At 34.5% G+C, this 23983-nt stretch overlaps 1 protein-coding gene across 2 annotated transcripts; it reads left to right on the forward strand.

The window, feature by feature from the left end:
- Nucleotides 1-3943: 3943 nt before the first annotated feature.
- Nucleotides 3944-14320, forward strand: LOC122026859 (eukaryotic translation initiation factor 2 subunit beta-like). 2 transcript variants are annotated; one of them, XM_042585576.1, is made up of 10 exons: nucleotides 3944-4128; nucleotides 4245-4381; nucleotides 7087-7192; nucleotides 7327-7382; nucleotides 7475-7529; nucleotides 7669-7766; nucleotides 9732-9877; nucleotides 12455-12597; nucleotides 13130-13215; nucleotides 13916-14320. In XM_042585576.1, exons 2-10 carry the CDS (start codon nucleotides 4337-4339, stop codon nucleotides 13991-13993), a joined length of 813 nt encoding a protein of 270 aa, XP_042441510.1. In that variant the 5' UTR covers nucleotides 3944-4128; nucleotides 4245-4336; the 3' UTR covers nucleotides 13994-14320. The 2 variants fall into 2 exon arrangements, with proteins under 2 accessions (XP_042441510.1, XP_042441509.1); XM_042585575.1 differs by having other exon boundaries at nucleotides 3945-4128; nucleotides 4310-4381.
- Nucleotides 14321-23983: the final 9663 nt, after the last annotated feature.

Consider the following 23983-nt stretch of genomic DNA (forward strand, 5'->3'; position numbering starts at 1 on the left):
GCATAGGTCCATTTATGGACTAAAGCAAGTTTCTCGGAGCTAGAATCTTCGATTCGATGATGCAATCAAATAGTTTGGTTTCATCAAGAATGAAGATGAACCTTGTGTCTACAAGAAGGTTGTAGGGAACACAGTTGTCTTCCTTATATTGTATGTGGATGACATACTACTCATTGGGAAAGACATCCCTTTGCTGTAGTCTGTCAAGACTTGGCTAGGAACTTGTTTCTCAATTAAGAACTTAGGTGAAACATCCCGCATTCTTGGCATACAGATCTATAGAGATAGATCTACGAGATTGCTTGGCCTAAGTCAGAGTACATACATTGACAAGGTATTACTTCGGTTTGCCATGTAGAACTCCAAGAAGGGATTTCTGCCGATGTCACATGGTGTGAGTCTTTCGAAAACTCAAGGCCCCTCTTTTAGAGAGGAGAGAGACCGCATGGATCAGATCCCTTATGCTTCAGCCATAGGATCTATCATGTACGTCATGCTATGTACTCGTCCTGATGTCTCATATGCTTTGAGCATGACAAGCAGATACTAGTCAGATCCAGGTGAAAGTCACTGGATAGCAGTCAAAAATATTCTTAAGTACTTAAGAAGGACTAAAGAATATTTCTTGATATATGGAGGCGATGACCAACTAGCTGTAAAGGGTTACAGTGATGTTAGCTTCCAAACTGATCAGGATGATTATCGATCACAGTCAGGGTTCATGTTTTGCATAAATGGTGATGTTGTGAGCTGGAAGAGTTCGAAGTAGGACATAGTAGTTGATTCTACAACAGAGGCCGAGTATATTGCTGCATCAGAAGCAGCAAAGGAGATAGTTTGGATCCGCAAGTTCATTACTGAGCTTGGGGTGCTTCCTAGCATAGCTAATCTCATAGAGCTCTATTGTGACAACAATAGAGCAATAGCACAGGCTAAGGAACCTCGCTCACACTAGCGGACCAAACACATACTACGACGCTTCCATCTCATTCGAGAGATCATCGATAGAGAAGATATGAAGATTTGAAGAGTACCCACTGAGGCTAACATCGCAGATCCCTTAACCAAGGCTTTGGCACAGAGAAAGCATGATAGTCACACTAGGTCATTAGGCCTTAGAGCCTACACTGATTGGCACTAGTGCTAGTGGGAGATTGTTAGTTAGAGCCCTAGAGCCAATCATTTGATGATTATTGTATGGACTCGTTGTATCATATTCTTGTATATATAAATAAAGGCATTTGTTTTTTGTTATTATACTTACTTGTATTGGTGCCAAATAACTAAGTATAATAGCGTCCTTGAGTAGAAGGTTCTTACCTATATCAATCGGTTAGTTGAATCGATAGTGAGATGATATAGGGAACACTACTCTTAATCATTCCTAGTCAAGTATTAGCATTCAGGGACAATGTTAATGCAACGAGACTAGCATGTAGGTCAACTCGATGACTTGATCTCACAAGTCATGGATATAGAGATATCAAGTTGACACATGGGTATGCATTGGAGAATGTATACTGAATGACCCGCTATGAGAAAGTATCATGGATCGTTATATGAGTGTCATATACTTTCTCATGTGGCTATTAGTATAACTATTAGTCCTTGGACCTGAAGCACCATGGTTCCCTACATAAGGAGTTACATACTTTGGCTTCATCAAACGTCACCCGTAACTGGGTGGAGTATAAAGGCGATTACTCGGTATGTAACAAATTATGCGGAGGGATGTGAGTGATGTAGATGGGATCTATCCTTCCTATATGACGGGAGTGACATCGATATTCTTGATAGAGTGAGACCACTAAGTGCATGGGCATGCCCAAATGAGTCAATATGAGATGTTGAGCTCATTTGATTGAGTGAGTCTACTTGGAGTTAAAAATTTAGATTAATTAGAGGATGACACGGTCTATGCCTCATCTTGATCAATCTAGATGTCAAGGATAGAAGGACACTTGTCATATATTGTGAAGAGTCACAATTAGTAGTCACAAGGTGATGTTGGATCTCAACATTCTTATAACTTGGGTAGTAATGATGTGTTGCTAGATACCGCTCATTACTTATGCTTCTAAATGGGTTTAGGAGCATTGTCAACGTTATAAGAACCTATAGGGTCACACAAAAAGGGCAATTAGATGGAGATTAGGTTCATTTGATGAACCTAAAGGATTAGGTCCATGTGATGAACCAAATTGGATTAAGAGTAATCCAAATTAGGCTAATTGAGTTGGACTCAATTTGGTTCATGTGTTAGATGAGTCTAATTTGGACTTAGACTCATTGAATCAATTTAATTCAATGAATAGAGATTCATTAAATTAAAATTGACTTGAACCAATGGTTATATTAGATCAACCATGGGAGAGAAGTGGTCAAGTTTGACTTGACTTGAGAGGAAGATGAAGGGTCAAGTTTGACTTGACCATTTGCCACCTCATTGGTGAGTTGGCAAAGAGTGGGCCAATGATGATGCTCCACATCATCATGATTGCTTAAGTGGGATGCCACCTCATGGGAGTTACCAAGAGTTGTGACTCTTGGTATCCCATGGAGATAAAACTCCCTCTTAATGTGGCAGGCCACACTAATTCATTGTGTGAGTTTTATTTTTGTGTAACTCTCATCTTCTTCCTCAAGCTCTCTCTTCTCTCCCTCTCCTCCACCTTGGTCGAACCATTCATAGGTGCTAGCACACCTTTTTGTTTGGTTTCTCCATCTCTTGCTTGTGTGGATACACATAGAGGAGTATCTACTTTGATACTCTCGAGATTCGGCGAACCTTGGACTAGCGGGGTTAAGCGAAGGGCTTCGCATCAAGGGTAAAGCTCTTCTCCTTTGTAGATCTAGTTTAGATCTAGGTTAGAAACTCGTACTCGAAGTTTTACGCAAATTTTATTTCTTCGCACGGATCCGATGGCGGGGTTTCGGGGTTTCCGCAACGAAAAAAGTGTTTTTTATAGTCCGAAAAACCTAACACTTATTACCCAAATTCAGTAACACTTCATTCAATACATCTCTAAAATATGTTGTTGAACCATGTAAATAAGATGGTTTGCTGCTTTTACTCTTTCCCTCATCTTCTTTTACTTTCTTACCCTTATCATTTTCCACGAATTTCTCCTTAACCTTCTCCATAGTGCTCCCCGTAATCTTCTTTAATTTTAGAGTTTTCTTTCACATTTTGAAATAAAAATAAAATTAATAATTTAATGAAAATAAATTAATTTATCAATCATACCATCAAGAACAAACAATATAAAATTAGACATTAAACAACTTAAATTTAGTATATTGTTCAGTTTATTAATAATTACTATAGATTAATCATATATCTCATTCAATCAAAGAAAATCAAATATAAACATATTCATAAAATTATAATCAGAAATCTATAATTTAATATCATTCAAACTAAGACCATCCACATCAGTATCCTCATCCAAAATCTAAAATTTAGGGTAAAAGAACTACTTTATTAAATTTAGATATCTATTTCCCACTGCATGATACATCAGCTTCCCTATAATTTGTCATATGTTTATTTTTTTATTATTTTTTCTCTTTCCTTTATATTTTTTATTATTAGAGGGAGGAAAGAGATAGAGGAGAGTGAAATTTTTTATTAATAGAGGAAGGAGAGAGAAATTTTTTATTATTTAAGGGAGGAGAGAGAAATAATATTTTAATGTTTAGGGAATGAAATCCATTCTCTAAATTTAAAGAATTACTATTCATAAAATGTATATTTAGGGAATGAGTAGGGTACCTGATGTGGATTTTTTTTTAATACAAAATGTAAAATTTAAAGTAAAAATATAGGGACAACGTTGAGGTAACGTTAAGGTAACACTAAAATAAGCGCGGATAATTGAAGCAAACTATATTCGGTTGAATGTTGTATGGCAAAGAATGTAACGGTTTTATCGGCTCAACGTTAAGGTAACGTTTGTGTTCAGTGGAGCTGTTATAAACAAGGAAGTAGCTGATCCGATCCTCATGTTCCTGCCCAGCAAACCCTTTGCCCTATCGACGCCAAAACACAGGGATTCTGCAGCCTCTCTCTGCGGAATTCGTGGGAATCGATAGAACTCGAGGGATCGATTTCGTCGTAGAAACCCGGTAATTCTGGTTCCTTTTGTGAGCGCAGAGCGCTTTCTTCTTCGCACGTATTTCCTTGTAGTTCACCTACTATTGTTTATTATTATTATTATTATTATTATTTTACTTTTGATAAGGAGCTAGGTTTTGGTGGATTCTGCTCGATATGCTGCTTTAATGCTCTCTATTTGGTTGAGCGCAGTTTGCTTAGGAGTTCAGAGATAGGAACATGTCTAACGAGAATCCTACTGAGATGAAAGAGGAGGTTCCAGAGGTAAGATTGCTCCTTGCCTTTTTTTTTTTTTTTTCCTGTACTTGTTTGTTCTATGCACTTGATGTCAGCCGGTTTTACATTTGCTCATGTGCATTTCGGGCAATTTGCCAAATTTTGTGTCAATGGATGTTTTTTCTCCCTGGTCATGTTGCTGCTGTTTGGTGATCGGCTAGGCCTACTTGTTTTACTTGTCTTTCAGCGTTCATGGTTGATAGTTGGAAGTTTGATACTGTAAATTTGGGGGAAAGAGGATATTATGATGCAAGCCATTGATAAATAACCACTCTATGGGTATTTATAGACTCTTGATAAAACCCTAAATTTTGAATTAGTAATATGAGACTAAACTCACTAGACTAATAACCCTATTAATCTGAAAGCTCTAACATTCCTCCTTGAAGCTGGAGGATGTATATTATCTATGTCTAACTTGTTACATGGATTTAAAAAGCACTCACGAATAAAACATAGATTATGCACAACAATGAAATAAGAAGCATGATGCTCCACTTAGGCGAAGTCAGACTTGACAAAATAATAGACCATACAGCCAATGCATTGTCAATCTTAGATCAAGATACAACCAATAATGTCTCTGGCATCAAATCAAGATATAACCTCAAGAACTAATCTTTCTAGCGGGTTTATTCTTTTTGAAGCGACAATTACATTAGCACGCAATAGATTGAGGGAAAAAGAAAGTGCTCGAGTGTCTTGTAGGAGTGATAGGTTGAAAGATAGACCCTATGCTAGACTTATCAACATTGGAATAGGACATTTTGTTTGTTTATGTCTTCACTAGCTTTAGGTGACACATATGTAACACACAGAGCTAATGTTACTGGTTAGTGTTACGTGTTGAAGAAAGGCTTGCAGTCACATGTGGGAGAAGCTGTGGCAGAGGTTGTGCTCAAGTGTGGGGTTGGAAGGAGGACATGAAATAACTACTTAGATTAATGTTGTTGCTTGATTACTATGTGCACTACTGAATGGCAGCAGATAATTGTTTGACGCTGCTGCCTGTGACAAGAGAAGCAATGGCTACAATGTGCTTCACGGATGAGGAAACAAAGGGAGAACAGTTTTCTGTTCCACGGAACTGTTGGAGGACAAGTACTGGTGGATGCAAGGCTTCTCTGCTTGTGGATGCACATGGACATGCAGCTTTAGGGCATTTGTGGATGGCTTCTCATTGATTATTTGAAGGGGAGCCTTAGCGTTACGGTAAAATTGTTGCTTTATGACCAAAAGATCACGGATTCGAATCTTGGAAACAGCCTCTTGCAAAAAAGTAAGGTAAGACTGCGTACAATGAATCCTTTCCCGGGACCTCACATAGCCGAAACTTTGTGCACCAGACTGCCCTTTTTTTTTCTCATTGATTATTTCCACCCAAGTATGCCTAAGTATGCGCGACTCTTTGGAGGGTATAGTGGATCACTGATGGATGCTAGTTGATTACTATCAAGGTACTTGTGGGCAAGGTTTAAAATTTCGACATGTGCCGAGGTTTCGGTCATGGACCGGAACAATACGGTTTCGGTACCGTATCGTGCCGTGCCGATATAGTTTCGGTATTTTTTAAATATAAAATATATTAATTAAAAAATAAAATATTTAACATAAATATTTTAAAAATAAACAATATAAAAAATAATCTTTTAAAAAAGGAAAAGATGTGAAATAGATAAATAAATAAATAAAAATTTTATTATAATTTTAAAATTAAAATAAATGAAATATAAAATTAATTAGATAATTTTATTAGGATTTAATAAAGTCTTTTTATATTATCTCCATCATAGCTATGAGTTAATTAAAATATTTAACCTAAGTTTAATTAAAAAAATCATAAATCCAACACCACTCGTGAGCTCGTGCGACTTCAGCGTTGCCGCGGGGTTGCACAGCCCCTCAACCATGGTCGGGATCGCGTGACTCCTTTGGCACGACTGCGGTGGTCGTGCGACCCCTCTGCAGGGTTGCATGACGCCTCCACGACTGCAGCGGAAGGGTTATGTGACTCCTCCGTTGTTGTTGCGGGCTCGAGCGATCCCTTCACTGCTGCCACAGGGTCGCGCAACACGTTGCAGTTGTTGTGGATCTGGTGCCGGGGTCGTGCCGGTGTCAGTCACCCAGCGGAACGAGATGTTTCGCCTATTTCAATCGTCTTGGCACGACACTTTAAACCATGCTTGTGGGAGAAGTCAACATGGGCCATATTCAAGATTAAAGAAAAGGATGAGCTTTCCACTTGAATCTCCCCTCACTTGCTTTGGCTTTTTGTGACAGGCAGGGATAGAGAGAGGATTGAGAGATGGAGGGGTGAATACTTTTTCTGAAAACCTAACCCTGGATGGGGCTTTGGTACCATGTAGAGTTTGGAGAAAAGTAGAATATTGCATTACATATCATTAATGAATTAATGGTGTAATGGGTATATATAGACATGATAAAATCTTAAATCTAGAGCCATTAACGCAGGACTAAACCCTTTAGACCACTAACCCTATTAATCTAACACCTTTAAGAGATATTTCATTGAACAACTTTAGCAAGTTTGGATACATTTGTAGGACGATAATTTGTTTTCATTTTTGTCCTTGATTTTCAGATTTGTTGCTTCTCTGGACTAATATTGATTGCATTTGTCTTGAATGTTTTATTTATATTTATATTTAATATGTTTCTGGTTGATTGCTTAGTTGGCTCCCTTTGATCCAACCAAGAAGAAGAAAAAGAAGAAGGTAGCTATTCAAGATCCTGCTGAGGAGGTAGAAAAGCTAGCTGAGAAAACTGAAAGCTTAGCAGGTATGATTTTTAGGATCCATCTCTGATCATTCAAAGTAGCTTTATTTTATTAGACTTTAGTACAGTATTTAACTTTCATTGATTAAGCTTAAAGGTTCAAACATCTTCTAGCTGACACTGGTATACTGTTCCAGTTGATGAGATAAGTGGACCTAGTTTTGTGGGAATGAGGAAGAAAAAGAAGAAACCTGTTAGTAAATGCTTTGTTGCCTGACTCTCATACTTTTGTCCAAGTTCTATGCTGATTCTATTGCATAATGCCATTACTTTTTGTTATTTCAGGTTGAAACAAATTTTTTGAATGAAGATGATGGAGATGCTGGAGAAGAACCCAATGGTAGGACACTTCAGCGTAGATTATGTTGCTTCCATTTAAATGATAATATGAAGAGTTCAAAGCTGTTAGCAGTTGATAAAGCAGTCAATTATATCGCCACTCATTTGTAATCAGACACATTGCTTCCACAATTATTTAGGTGATCAGATTGGAGAGGACGAGCTAGGCGAGGGTATTGTGTTAGGAGTTGTTCAATACCCATGGGAAGGAACAGATCGTGATTATAAGTATGAAGAGGTATGATGAACCTTACCTTGAAGATTAAGTTCAAGGACTGTGCCTTCTGTGGTAGTGCAGATCATTTGATTTTTTTTATTATTTTATTTTCTTGCTTCTGTCATTCTTTTATGTTGCACTCTTATTATAATCTTGTATCAACATTTCCACAGTAGTTTTTAGAGGATTGTTTATTTATATCAAAGGTGCTTAATATATTAAGATGCTAACATCTTGAACCGAGAGAACTTACATGAATGTTGAACTTTTAAGATTGACATGTTGTAAATAAAACAGTGTAGTAGTGTTTGGTTGTCCGAGACTCTTGGTTTCTGAAAGACTAAACCATGGTATGTTATTAGTGGACAAGGTATGTACTAAATGGAATTTCTCAAAATGTTCTTTTTTTATGGTTTATCTAAATTATAATTTAATGGCATAAAATCTGCTAACAATGTAATGCAAACGTTGAAGGCATATTCAATGGCTGCTTGGCTTCAAGCTGAGGTAATGAATATTTATTTTCTAGCCTATATGGTTATGCTATATTGAAGTAAGAAATTTATCAAGTATCTTGTCAATAATTGCTTCCCATCTTTGATGAGGAAACAGTACAAGTCCTAACTAATTTGATGATTGACCAGACTTGTTCATATCAGTATATGGTGTGGTTTGTTCAGCTGTAGTGGCTGGTGTGAACTTAAAAAGAGATGGTTAAATATAGTATCCTGTTTGACTTAATACATATCATTATGACCATGCCATTCAATACCTATGACGAAGTTTTATTGCAGATTGAATTTTTTTGGTTGGAAAAGAATAAGAATAGCAGTTATCTAGATATTTCATATTATCTAGACAATATTAGTTGCATGATTATGCTATTTACAAGATGAAAACTACAGTTTGGCTGTAGGTTTTGATAATTTTGGTTTATGATGATTTTCACAAGCTTGACTAGTTGCAAGCCTCCTAAGGCACTAACAGACTGCATGATGGATGATGAATTTGTAAAAAAAAAATATTTGTAAAAGTTACTGATAGACTAGAACAGAAAGTTTCTGCATGGAGTCTTTAATTTGGAGATCTATTATCTTACTAAGATAGTCAGCATGACATTATTGCTAATGGAAATAATTTGTGGCACACAGACTTCAATATCCCATATTGGCGTATGTCGAGATCTCTTATTGAAGTTGACGAGTTTTCTTGTTATCATGAATTCAGAATTGCACACCCTAAGTTAACAAATAACTACAAACTTATTACTAAATTTGATAGGTTAACGACTTATACCAAAAGCTTAAGCTATTTTGAAAGAACTGATATCATTATCCATATAAAATAATATAATATGCATTTAAATCCATTCCCATATGTGTGATTGGATACCATTGGGTTTTCATTCCTAAACCCAAAACATGAATTAATTATGCAAATATTGCTTAAATATTACTAATATGCAAGATTCAGACCCATGCCATGTTGAAGTCTATGAAAATCCATTCCATCTCAAAATATCTAGGCATTTGGGAGGAGACACCCTCCTTTATATCAAGTTGTGCCAGGCCATGGGATTTGAAACGGTGCCTATTAATGTTTAAACTTTAAAGTAAGTGTACCTTGTTCAGATATCTTTGGTTTCAGCATACGTTTTTTTTATTGGCAAGTCTTTTACTACTTAGCTATTATAACGGGACACACATTGCCCCAATTGTGCTCATTATGCAGCATTGATTAACATACACAGGAATGCTGAATCTTCTAAATCGAATTCTTCATGGGATAAATGTTGTCTCGAATTGTCTGGCATGTGTTGACTTTCTGCTTCAGTTTTTATGCCGGTTCTTGTAATACATTAAGATATTGTGCATTGCTTTTCCTGACTGTCTATCTTGCATACTATTTTCTAAAATTCTTATCTTGTACAGCAACAGAAATTGTTTCATCGACCATTAAAACGCTGTTCTATTGTTGATCATCCAGTTGCTAGGTAGGGTATTTAATATACTACGGGAGAATAATCCAGATCTTGCTGGAGATAGGCGTAGGACGGTGATGAGGCCTCCGCAAGTCCTGAGAGAAGGAACCAAGAAAACTGTGTTTGTTAATTTTATGGACCTCTGCAAAACGTATTTACTTTTCTCTTCCTTTTATAGCCTTTGCAATCCTTTTGTATCCTCTATTTAGTTTGTTTCATTCACTTGTTGGTATGAATCTGGATTATGGTTCACTTATTAAAGATGGCTATTAAGTTTTATTTACTTGATGTTTTATTTTTCCCCATTTGGATTATAAAAACATAGCTATTTGCTAATCTGTAAGGTTTCAAAAAATGAATGCAGGTGCCATGCTGTGGACCAATTGGACAGTGAATAGACAATATGCAGAGGCATATAATGTCTTATTAATAATTATTAAAAAAATATTTATCGACAAAAAAGACTTTGTTCGTGTACAAAAAGTATATTAATTAACAAATCTTATTTATTCTGTCACTATTTCACATAGAAAAATATATGCTGATCATACAATGCATAAGACATGAAACATAACTATCAGTCTTAGTCAAATTTAGAATCAATGATATATAATACAAGCAACATGCATATAATTAATATTTCAAGTCTTTATCACAAGTGTTTATGTTAACATGAGTTACAAACCATTAAATAGGGTTTTTAGCAAAACATGATTCTTCAATCTGCAAGTGCCAAAACTTAGAGGAAGTATCACGAACATAATCAATGATGTTCATTATATTTCTTTGTGAAAAGCAAGACAGTTGAACACTTGGCAGGCACAACCATATTTTGCCAAGTTAAGTGCCAGTGTTCAGGAGGGATTTGCAGCCCATCCTTCACATCTGAGACCAATAAGAAAAGGAAGTGCTACATCATTTAACCCCTACTATCTATCCATGTCTTTTGAAATGCTATCTTTGGCACAGAATTATGCTTTACCCAATCATGTTTCCATGCCTTCCAAAGGTCATCACAGACTGGAAGTGATATGGATGATAAGAAAGATGTCTACTTTTTTGTCACTAGGTGAAAGTTAGGACATTTAGACATTTAGAGTTCAGAAGGTATAGAATATAGTTTTGCACTCTCCCAGAAATAAAGGACACAATTATAATGAATGATGTTCCATTTGTTTCTCTGTGAAAACCAAAGCATTTAGACATCCAGTGGCACTGAACATGTTTTATAAAAGGATGATTCTGCTTGGAGTTGTTATTTTTTTTACTCCCCTTTATGAGTTGTGCTAAGTTGCCCTGTCAGTAGTTGTATTATTTTGCTTTGTTATTTGTTTTTTACTTTATGAGTTGTGCTAAGTTGCCATGTTGGTAGCTGTACTATTTCGCTTCTCGGATTAAAATCTCTCCATGAGCACTGTGTTTAAAGATCTGGCTAGCTGTCATTTGTTGACTCCGGCACTGTTGGCATTCAACTCTGGCAAGGTTCAATAGCTGGATAGATTATGGTTAGGTCATGGGTGGCATCTAGTGAATGGGTGAGGAAAGTTAAGGGCGGAAGAAAAAATTGAAAATGGGCCTTAATGGGGACTTCTGGACTTCCAGAAAGTTGGAGCCTTTAGTAGGCTTCTTAAAAAGGGGCCTTTTCCCATTATTAATTATTAATATTACATATCTTGATATTATATAATCTAAATATAATTAGATACATAACTACTTTTAATAATTTGATACTATTAATATGATTATGTAATCTGATATTATATGATGCATTATATTCTCTGATATTTTAGTTAATTAAGTATTTAATGGATGGGGGTATTCCAAAACCACTGCAGACTACTAATACGTTCGAAATTGGTACTGAAATCAAATTTTTTAACCTTGTTATTATAATCTCTAACCTTCTTGCTATTATTGTTATTGTAACTATCCTCAGTTGATGAGTCATGATAAAATAAGAAGAGTTGGAACATAGGATACTCATATTCGCAAATATGAAGCTTATTATTTTCAAGCTTTAGCACAATGATTATGGGCTTTCTTCATAATGAACATTAACCACTACGACAATTCGTGCAACTAAACTGTTTAACCTTTTTGGCTAGTCATGCATGAAGTGTTCATTTATTTTATCTAGTGGCATGGCAATATTTTAATGTCTCAGTTGGTGAAGTGGAATTGTTTATATGCAAAATAGTCATAGACAATTGTGGTGAATGTAGGGAGATGATTGCTCATTTTTTTTGAAGGGGAGTCTTGACTCAACAGTAAAGTTGCTATCATGTGATCTCTAGTCACAAGTTTGAATCGCATAAACAGCCTCTTGTAAGGCTGCGTATAATAGATCTAATGTGGTTCAACCCTTTTCTGGGATCCCGCATTGGCGGGAGCTTTGTGCATTGGCTGCTCTTTAATAGTATTTGCAGTTCTGATTAATTGGTCATTCACTTTGATTTCTATATTTCCAATGATGTCCAAATATAATAATTTGGCTTGTTTGGTCATGATGTTCTGTTCTGAATACCAATTGTTTTAATTAGCTTGGAAGGTAGGTTTTCTTTGTAGCCTTAAAGAATGGTTGCTTCAAGTAGGACAGTTTACTGTTTTAAATCAATATAAGCTCTGTTGTAATGGAAAAAAATGAGCATTTTATTGGACTGATACTAGATATGAAGAATTGTAAAAAGTGTTTGCACACATAAGGAGGGATTTTATATTTTATATACAGGATGCACAGGCAACCAGAGCATGTGATGAATTTCTTGCTCGCTGAAATGGGAACTAGTGGTTCCCTTGATGGACAGCAGAGGCTGGTGATTAAGGGAAGATTTGCTCCAAAGAATTTTGAGGGTATCCTAAGAAGATATATCAGTAAGTTAACTACACAAATTCCATCAACAGCGGTCCTGTTTCTTGTTGAACCTGGTCTTCTAAATTTTGAACTGTTCAAACATCAGTAACTTAACTGAATTTTGGTGCAATTATTTTATATTGTTATATTTGTATTTGTGTACACATGTTGACAGAGCAGACGCATTAGTGTACATGAAATGCAGATGCCCTCAGAAATTAATTGAGCGAATACACTTTCTTCTAGTTTCAGTTATGTATTTTGTGCAACCTTAGAGGGAAATGCTGAGTAAATATTTAGAGAAATCACAATGAGTTATCTAGCAATGTGTCCAGACAGAAAATTTGAGGACCAAATTTCTGAAATTATGCTAGTGTTTTGTCTTGGTGAATTGAAATAGTTTATATCTTCATATTTTCCTATCGGTTCCCAAGATAAGAAAACATCTCAGAACCCAGAAAACATGGGGGAAGTCTCATACAAATCTTGTACTTTAATCATTCAACAGAATGAATGGATTACTATATTTCACCATGATTCCAATTCACGCAGATGAATATGTTATATGTAATGGTTGCAAAAGTCCAGACACAATTCTCTCCAAGGAAAATCGTCTATTCTTTCTTCGATGTGAGCAGGTGAGCACTTCATTTAGTACCAACATTCTACATTGTCAATTGCATTCAATCTTTGTTATTTGTTTTTGTAGCGGTAATGGTCAACCAATATGATGCTACACTATATTCCATGTCTCTAATTTTTGCGCCTGTTATCCTTGAATATGATGTTGATTATTTTTTGTTTCATACCAGTCTGTTTCATCGTTTGATATTGAAAAGCTTTATTAAAAATTGTTCTCTTAGTCAGTCTCTATGATGACTCATACTGCATTTAATAAATGGCCCAAGAGTGGATGTTTAAAATGTAGAAGAATTCCTGGAGTGCTGTTTTGATGTCTTGTCCTCTTGATCCTAAATAAATTTTACTACTATTGAATGTTCAAATCCTTTGTATTTTTGACTTAAAAAGAGTAATGACACATTAAAAGATGACCTTTAACTTTTATAGTTAGGCAAGTCCAATTGATTAGACTTGATGGCTCAATGATAGAAAAAAAGTTCAAAAGAAAATTACAGTTAATTCAAATTCGAAGTGATTTAAAAGATCTGAATGTTACTAATGATATCACGTCTCTGGTCAGCATGAGCAACAGCTACTCTGTTTTACTTTTGTTTATTGTCGGGGAATGCAGTGCAATCCTTTCTTATTGTCAGTCTATCTCACATTTGATTCTGGGATACACTCATATTGACTTGATTATGTTTATTAAAACTGCAGTGTGGTTCTTCGCGGTCAGTAGCACCCATCAAAGCTGGTTTTGTGGCTCGAGTTGGCCGTCGTAAAGCTGGAACATGATCAGAATGATCTCCATCTCAATAATGCCTACTCGTCAACCATTTCAAGAGGCTCTGCTTTGTTGTTCGTTTACTTGATCGCTGCACTTTTTAAAACAGTTTTGTGTCGTGCGAATCTTTTGTTGAGAAAAGTTGTTGCTCCTACTTCTACATTCTGTTTCTGCCTTCTTTATCGTCCTGTTGTCTGCTTTTGATAGCTTGTGTCCTTATTCTGGCGGTATTGAGTTCAAGATGGGGCTTGCTTGTGCTGATAATGCCACATTTGTATCATAAAAATCAGCCAACAGATACCTCTTTATGGTATTAAAATTTTATTTTATTTTATTTTTATCAAAATGGTTATGGACTAAAAGATTACTTTTATTTCCAAATTATGAGGATTGTTATATCTCACTAATATTGTTTCTACTACTTTCAAATAATTTTTTGGCACTCGAGTAGTATTGAATTTTATTTTTTTTTCAAGGCCGTAAATAGGGCTTTGTGTAACATATTTTATTGAAAGGAATACTTTTATGAAAGTATAGTAATGCTTATAATAAAATTAAAGTCATACGTAATTGTGTTTTAAATTAAAGTACAGTTATAATTTTTTATAAAAAAAATCAAAAATATTTTAATTGAGGTATATTTTTCTTGGCAAGACTAAGGGTACTTGAATTCTTTAAAATTAAGGTTTTAAATGAAGTGAATAGTTGTGAACATTTGACTTGGAGTTTGTTTATATTAATTAAATGAGTCAGTTTAAATAATTTATTATATATATATATATATATAAAGCTCCGTAGAAGTTATTTAGCAGTAGTAAATTTTATACCATAATTTTGAAATTAGTATTAGAACTAAATAGTAAACAATAGACAGTAAATAAGAAGGTAATAAATAGTAAATAGCAGACAATAAATAATAAATAGTAGAATAATAAAGTTTTTCAATAATTGTAACAATAGAATCAAATAGCAGTAGTAGTAAGTTTTAACAGTAGAACAAAGTAAGTTAATGAAAGTAGTAATGAAGCGGTAAATTTTATACCCTTTATATATATATATATATATATATATATATATATATATATATATATATTATGTCTTATATTTTTCTGGGTCGTTTTTTCAGAAAGCTTCACTTGTTCAGGATCTCACCGGTTAACAGTTACCTCAGTTTATGCGTAAGACTTTGAATAAGATACTCTTCTTACTTAACCCACACAGGTCTTGTAGGATTTGGTTATTCTTAATACAGTTATTGTTCACCTATCAGTTACTAAAATAAGAACTGAGGGAAAAAAATGAGGAAAAGATAGACATAATAGAGTTCAAATAAAAACTAGTATGGATCTTATTTACGGCGAAATTGAGAAAATACAGACTAAAATTTAGACTTTTACATCCAGGAAAGACAACTTACAAAATACTTGAGGACACTGAAAGCACACACTTAGTTCCATTAATAATTTGTGCATATATAGAAATGTCTTGAATTTGTGGACTAGGAATCTCCTGAGTTTGTGAGCTAGCTGGGTTTGTCATCAGTATTGTTATTTTTAATAAAGTGCTAATAAAAAAATAAGCATCTGTTGGATCGTAAACGTTCGATAGAGGGGGGGGGGGATGAATATTAATTAAAAAAATCGAGAGTGAGTACATAGCGGAAAGAATAAATAAAAGGATGACACAAGTAATTTTTTACTTGGTTCGGAGCCTGTGTTGACTCCTACTCCAAGGCCCGCACACAAGAGTGCTTTCGATGGGCAATCACCAATAATTCGAAATGTGAATTACAAAACAAGTACAGAAATTATTAGAGAATGAAAGAACCGACAATAAAAAATTAAAAGCAAACTAGCAAATTTTCGGAGAGCTTTCGCATCGTCGCAGGAGCGTAGAAGAGTGTTGGATCGAGACGCGCTAGAGGGGGGGAGGTGAATAGCGCTCGCGGCTATTTCGTTCGTATCGGAATCGTAAAAAGCGTAAGAGCTAATGCAGCGGAATAAAAATCAACACACAAAGACACAAGAGATTTTTACTTCGTTCGGAGCCTAAGGCGACTCCTACTCGAAGGCCCGCGATCTTTGATCGCTTCCAGTGGGCAACAACTATAAGCTCGATTATTACAAACTAAGTATTACAAGAAATGCGATAAAAGAAATCTATACCGACGACGAAAAGAGAAATCTTGGAGCTCTGGGTCGTCGGAGACTTGTAGCAGCACTTCCGGGAGTCTTTCAGAGCAGCACGTTGAAGAGAGAAGACTTGGAATTTGTTGTCCTGAGCTGCTGGTCGAACCCCCTTTATAAATAGTGTTCAAGGCGCCTTAAACAAGCTCCAAGGCACCTTAAACGAGAATTTTATCCCGATCTGCTCGCTGTGATAACCCTTTGACTGCCGCGACCTTAAGGCGCCTTCAAACCATTCAAGGCGCCTCCAAGCTGTCTAAGGCGCCTTCAACCCATCCAAGGCGCCTTAAGCCTGCTCCTCGCACCAGCTCAGGATTTTGAACCCGAGGCGCCTCCAAGCCTCATGGAGGCGCCTCGGATACTGTTCATCCGAGGCAAATCTTCATTATTTTGTACCTGCAAGACATGTTACTCCCAAACAACATCCTGCACCACAAAGTTAGCACAAAATAACAGTATGGATAATAAAGAATGTTTAAGACAGTCTCCGGACTGTCCGGGTCTGACTTCGGATTTCTGACCGGAAATCCTAGGTCGACCCGACGCCTACTGTTCCCTCTACGGGGAACGCGTCCTCACCTACTCCACTCAGGAGATTTACCTGTTGCCAGTGCGATCCTCCAGATCGACTGGACTTTTGCTCAGCACTCGATGCTTCCGGACTTTCTGCTGGACATCCGCTTCCCGGCTAGTCCAGTCTTTCACCTGGTTCGTGACACCAGGACTTTCCACCTAGGGTTACCACCCCCTAGGACTTTTTGCCTGAAGTTATCGACCTGCCAAGACTTTTCCGCATAGGGTTACCACCCCCTATGACCTAGGGTTACCACCCCCTAGGGTTTTTCCCTTTGCCTAACCGCAGCTAGGACTTTCCTGAAATCCTCAAGTAGACTTGTTAGAATACAAAACACCTTAACTTTGAATCATTTGCCATTATCAAAACACGAGTTCGATCGTCGGATGCTTCCCGCACCAACAATCTCCCCCTTTTTGATTATAGCAACTCAAATTCTAAGTTAAGTAAACAAGCGAATAGATAACCATTTTTAACACAGGAAAATTTGCTAAGTATAGATGAACACATTAACCAAAGCTAACCAAAGCAAGTTTGCTAAAATAAACTATATGCTCCCCCTTAACTATTGCTCCCCCTTAACTGATGCTCCCTTCTTCTTCTTTTTTATTAATTTAAATTTGAATTTTATATTTGCATGTTTGCTACTCTCCCCCTTTGTCATATATCAAAAATAATAGACTTTTGAATAACTAGATACTTAACATTCATTTCTGAGGGTAATAACTTAAGTTAAAAAAAACTGCAGGCATTTACAATGTTAGATTTCAAAGTTAGCTAGGCTTAACAAGGATTTGAACATTAAGATTGTAACTTAGCTTAGCTCTTTACAAGTATGGAATTTGAAAACTTAGGTTAATAGTAAACTTAAGTTTGAACAATATTTAAATTTGGTTTAGGTTATTCATTCAAATTCAGTTGGTCCTTACGTCCAAGCATGAGTCATATTGATTAACTTACTGGGTATCAGAGCCCTAAAAAAAAATATGCTTAAGCAGAAAACTGAATGTCCTTTTACCAACTGTCTAACCTTTAGCTACTTGCTGACTGCCTATAGGGCAATAGTTTTCACATGGTTAGTCAAGTCAAGTTGATTTGGTCCAGTTAGATTTGACTAGAGCTGGAAGACTCAACTTGATTAATGTATATTGCGTATTTAACGTCCAGACTCATATCGATGCACAGATATAAGCATTCTTGAGTCCAGGCTGTACCCTATGCATCTCACGCCGTTCTAAGTTTTTCAATTACAATCAAGGTAGACCTAGGTGTTTGTGAGATGCTCTGGCTTAACTCTAGGGGAACATGGTTTCTAGGGGAAATGCTTAGACTAATTCCAGAATTTTGAAAAATCTAGGAAATTGGGAATTTTGAAATTTATTTTTCCTAGAATTTGAAGAATGATACTAACAACAAGATAAGACACCTACTCTACCCAACACATTCCTATTTGCCTTCTAAGTGCAGTGAACTCAAGTTCAGGTAGGGGTTTTGTAAAGATGTCAGCTAGGTTTGATTTGGACTCAACATGGTTGAGTGCAATTTCACCTTTAGCTACGTGATCCCTTACAAAATGGTATTTTACCTCTATGTGTTTAGTCCTAGAATGGTGAATAGGATTTTTGGTTAGATTAATTGAGCTGATATTATCAATGAAGATTTTTGTATGTTTATATTCTAGTTGATAGTCTTTTAATGTATGCATCATCCATAATAACTGAGATGCATATTCTCCTAGGGCTATGTATTCAGCTTCTGTAGTGGATAGAGCAACACAATGTTGCTTTCTGCTTGACTAACTTACTAGGCACTGACCTAGAATCTGGCAGCTACCACTTGTACTTTTCCTATCTAATTTGCACCCAGCATAGTCTGAATCAGAATAGCCATAAAGGTCAAAGGTGCAAGTTCTTGGATACCAGAGTCCTACATTTAAAGTTCCTTTAATATACCTAAGTATTCTTTTAACATATGTTAGGTGTGACTCTTTTGCACAGGATTGGTATCTTGCACACATACCTACTGCAAACAATATGTCGGGTCGACTTGCAGTTAGATAAAGTAAACTACCTATTGCACTCATGTAGTATTTTGGGTCAACTGGTTTTCCTTCAGGGTCAGAGTCAATGTTTATGTTGGTTGCCATTGGAGCATTTATAATTTTTGAATTTTCCATACAGAATTTTTTAACTAACTCCTTAGCATATTTAGTTTGATAAATGTAGATTCCATCTTTGGTTTGTTTTATTTATAAGCCTAAGAAAAAGTTGAGTTCCCCAACCATACTCATTTCAAATTCACTTTCCATTAATTTGACAAATTCTTTTAAGAATTTTGAATTAGTTGAGCCAAAGATTATGTCGTCAACATAGATTTGGGCTATAAAGATGTCTTTTTCTATAGTTTTCACGAATAGAGTCGGATCGATTTGTCCTTGGTTAAAGTCTTTGGATATTAAGTAATTAGATAATCTTTCATACCATGCTCTAGGGGCTTGTTTTAGTCCATATAATGCCTTTTTTAATTTAAATACATGGTTAGGGTAGTCTATGTCTTCAAACCCTGGAGGTTGGCTTACGTAGACCTCTTCCTTGATAAAACCATTTTAAAAGGCTGACTTAACGTCCATTTGGTACAATTTGAACCCTTTATTTGCTGCATAGGCTACTAACATTCTAATGGACTCGAGTCTAGCTACCAGAGCATAGGTTTCATCATAGTCTAAGCCTTCGACTTGACTAAACCCTTTGGCTACTAGCCTAGCTTTGTTTCTTATTATATCACCGTGATCTTCCAACTTGTTCCTAAAAGCCCATTTGGTGTCTATTATTGATTTATCTATGGGTTTAGGTACAAGGTCCCAGACTTGGTTTCTCTCAAATTGTGCTAATTCTTCCTGCATTGCAATGATCCAGTCTGGATCAGGTAGGGCTTCTTCTATAGTCTTAGGTTCAATTTTAGAAATAAGGGCAATCTGACTAAGGTTTCTATAGGATGATCTAGTTCTGACTCCTACGTTTGGGTCACCCAAAATTTGGTCAGGTGGGTGAGAGGTACTTACTCTAGTTGGTCTTATCTGTGGGTCAGAAACTGGTTCTTCTGGCTTATTAAGATTAGGTTGGATTTCATCATCTTCTATAGCTCTTGGATTAATGTCAATATTTTCATTCATATAAGATAAGCTGTTTTCTTCATCAAATATTACATTAGTTGTTTCTTCAACCTTCAAGGTATTTTGATTATATACTCTAAAGGCCCTACTGGTAGAGGAGTATCCTAAGAATATTCCTTGGTGAGACTTGGGTGTAAATTTTCCTAAATAATCTTTAGTATTTAAAATGTGAACTTTACACCCAAATACTTTTAGATAATTTAGATTGGGAATTTTATGATAGTAGAGTTCATATGGTGTTTTATTCTGAGATTTGTTAATTAAAATTCTGTTTTGAATATAATTTGCAGTATTTATCGCTTCAGCCCAAAATTGATGATTTAAATGATATTCGTTTAACATAGTCCTAGCGGCTTCTTGTAATGTTCTGTTTTTACGTTCCACTAGACCATTTTGTTGAGGGGTTCTAGGACATGAAAATTCATGTTGGTATCCATTTATTTTACAAAATTGGGTAAACCTATGATTTTCAAATTCCCCTCCGTGATCACTTCTTATTCTTTTAATTTTAGTATCTTTTTCATTTTCCGTTAATTTGCAAAAATTACTAAATATTTCATAGGTTTCATCTTTTGTTTTTAGAAATTTTACCCATGTGTACCTAGAGTAGTCATCAATTATTACTAAGCAATATTGGTTCTTGCTTAGTGATTTGGCTCCATGTGAATCAAATAAGTCAAGGTGAAGGAGCTCAAGTACGGTGTTAGTTCTTTCTAGGTTGGTTGACTTGTGGGTTGACTTGGTTTGTTTTCCTTTTTGATACGCATCACAGATTGAGTTTTCAATAAATTTTAATTTGGGCAAGCCTCTAACTAGACCATTTTGACTCATTTTTTATATGAGTCTTGTGTGCGTGTGACCCAGTCTTCTGTGCCATAGTTGGATTTCCTCTTGTTGTGTCAAGAGACACTTATTGAGGATACAGATAAGTCAATTGTGTAGATGTTATTCTTCCTAAGTCCCTTAAGTCTAATCTCAGGGTTTTCGATGTTTTTAACTAGACATCCAGATTTATCAAAATTGACTAGATATCCGCTGTCACATAATTGACTTATACTTAGTAAATTAAAGTTAAAATTCTCAACCAATAGAACATTTCGAATAATGAAATCGGAACTAAGTTCAATATTACCTTTTTCGATTACTTTAAGTTTACCGTCGTTGCTTAATGCAACTGATCCTAACTTCTTGTACTTGAGTTTAGTAAACTTCAACTTATCTCCAGTCATATGTCTGGAGCATCCACTATCCAACATCCATTGATCTAATTCCTACACATGAAGTAGTTTGAATTGGTTTTTAATGGATTAAAGATAGCTTCAATTGAAGTAGACTCCTTAGATTTTCTATCTTACTCAATTGTATTCGAAGTAATTTAGCAAACGCTCAATCATATGGTTATTAACGTTTTGAAATCTAAGTTTTTTAAAATAATTTTAAAATTTAAGTTTTTAAAATAATTTTGAATTTTAAGTTTTTAAAATAATTTTGAAATTTAAGTTTTTAAAATAATTTTGAATTTTAAGTTTTTAAAATAATTTTGAAATTTAAGTTTTTAAAATAATTTTGAATTTTAAGTTTTTAAAATAATTTTGAATTTTAAGTTTTTAAAATAATTTTGAAATTTAAGATTTTAAAATAATTTTGAAATTTAAGATTTTCAAATAATTTTGAATTTTAAGTTTTTAAAATAATTTTGAAATTTATGATTTTAAAATAATTTTGAAATTTAAGTTTTTAAAATAATTTTGAAATTTAAGATTTTAAAATAATTTTGAAATTTAAGTTTTTAAAATAATTTTGAATTTTAAGATTTTAAAATAATTTTGAAATTTAAGTTTTTAAAATAATTTTGAAATTTAAGATTTTAAAATAATTTTGAAATTTAAGTTTTTAAAATAATTTTGAAATTTAAGTTTTTAAAATAATTTTGAATTTTAAGTTTTTAAAATAATTTTGAATTTTAAGTTTTTAAAATAATTTTGAACTTTAAGTTTTTAAAATAATTTTGAATTTTAAGTTTTAAAATAATTTTGAAATTTAAGTTTTTAAAATAATTTTGAAATTTAAGTTTTCAAAATAATTTTGAAATTTAAGATTTTAAAATAATTTTGAAATTTAAGTTTTTAAAATAATTTTGAATTTTAAGATTTTAAAATAATTTTGAAATTTAAGTTTTTAAAATAATTTTGAAATTTAAGATTTTAAAATAATTTTGAATTTTAAGTTTTTAAAATAATTTTGAATTTTAAGTTTTTAAAATAATTTTGAAACTTAAGTTTTTAAAATAATTTTGAAATTTAAGTTTTTAAAATAATTTTGAATTTTAAGTTTTTAAAATAATTTTGAAATTTAAGTTTTTAAAATAATTTTAAAATTTAAGTTTTTAAAATAATTTTGAAATTTAATTTCTTAGTCATCTCACCCGATCTAAATTGTCAATCAGGGAATCCTATAATTGTTGTGAGATGAATTATTGTTGAGTTTAATAATCTGGTTTAACTTTGTGTTAGATTCAGGTTTAGCTTTGGGTTCAACAAGTAAGCATTCTTTGGATAAACTTCTGGGCTATGGTGAGTCACAAGGAGCTCATTAAAGTAACCATGCCTTCGAGGTTTTCCAAATAGTCCTACCCATTGAACTTAATACTAAACCTTGGTCTAACTAGTTGGGATCCATTTAAGGGTAGCTTCGGTCAGTTCCACTTGGCCAAATGCACCAGGTCGAAGTCATATCTTCCTAGACATGCGATGCCCAAGTTTCCCTAACGTACTATCATCCAAAATCTTCACCGGTACTGTGGTTCAAGTTAAACTTAGCCTATTTTTAGACTAGCCTTAATTACCCTACCGGGTAATCTACTCTTGTTTTACCCATTTCGGGTAAATTAGGTTCAGTTACCCTGTCGGGTAGTTTAGTTGGAGGTGTCGGGTAGTTTAGTTGGATGTGCCAGCTAGTTTGGATCCACCATCTATTTTTGAATTTATGATTTAATTTTGAATTTTTAATTTGATTTTGAATTTAGAGTTTTATAATTTAATTTCTAATTTGATTTTGAATTTTGAATTTATAATTTATAATTTATAATTTAATTTCGAATTTTAATTTGATTTTGAATTTAGAGTTTTATAATTTAATTTCTAATTTGATTTTAAATTTTGAATTTAGAATTTAGAATTTATAATTTAATTTCTAATTTCTAATTTGATTTTGAATTTATAATTTAATTTCGAATTTTAATTTGATTTTGAATTTAGAATTTATAATTTAATTTCGAATTTTAATTTGATTTTGAATTTTAAATTTTTAAGATCGTTTTCCTTTTAGCTTTCCCTGGATCATAGCCTTGATATGGTCTATCGAGGTAGTGTATTTGATCCTTCGAAACCCAGTATTGGCCAAATCCAACTTGATTGATCAATTTGAATTTGGGGACCCATGCTTGGACTGATTTACTACTTTGTTTGTTTATTAAGGATAAGTAAGATCTATATTTCTTTTTACTTTTATATCTCAGCCCAGTTTTGTTGTAGACGGCTCTTTGTGTCCCAAGAATTAGGTCCAAATTCTTGGATCCCAGAGAAAACCGTTCTAAAGTATTTTTTAAATCTTTTACCTGATTTTTCAAACTAGAATTTTCTTCCTCAAGTTTTTGAACTTGAGTTGAATTTCCAGTTTGAACTTGATCAGGTAAGGAATTAGTGTTTGTCACTTCTTTAAGGACAGCTACTTCCTTTAGAAGTGATTTAATCCTAAGGTTTGACTTAGCTAGTTTGTGAAGTAAGTAATTAACTAAATTATTAAGCCTTGGAATACTTACAGTGGAGTCTGGCCCTTCTGAAACGGATGCGGATCCGTGGCTTTGCTCGGACTCGACTTCTGACTCGCTCTCGCTCTCGATGATCTGGTCCCGGGCCATCAGTGCGAGTAGACTTGTTTGATCAAGTTCATCGTCGTCGTCCTCCGAAGAAGATTCGTCCCAGGTTGCCTTCAGGGCCTTCTTTCTTCTTTGCTTTTTGGCCTCCTTTTGGTTGGGACAGTTGGTATGCCCTTTCTGGTTGCACCCGTA

This window comes from Zingiber officinale, chromosome 10A (genome assembly GCF_018446385.1).
Source record: "Zingiber officinale cultivar Zhangliang chromosome 10A, Zo_v1.1, whole genome shotgun sequence".
Taxonomy (NCBI): Eukaryota; Viridiplantae; Streptophyta; class Magnoliopsida; order Zingiberales; family Zingiberaceae; genus Zingiber; species Zingiber officinale.

Coding starts and splice junctions, on each gene's coding strand:
- LOC122026859 (XM_042585576.1), top strand. CDS start 4,337: ATGTCTAACGAGAATCCTACTGAGATGAAAGAGGAGGTTCCAGAG. Junction 4,382..7,086: donor TGAAAGAGGAGGTTCCAGAG/GTAAGATTGCTC, acceptor TTGATTGCTTAG/TTGGCTCCCTTTGATCCAAC. Junction 7,193..7,326: donor GAAAACTGAAAGCTTAGCAG/GTATGATTTTTA, acceptor ATACTGTTCCAG/TTGATGAGATAAGTGGACCT.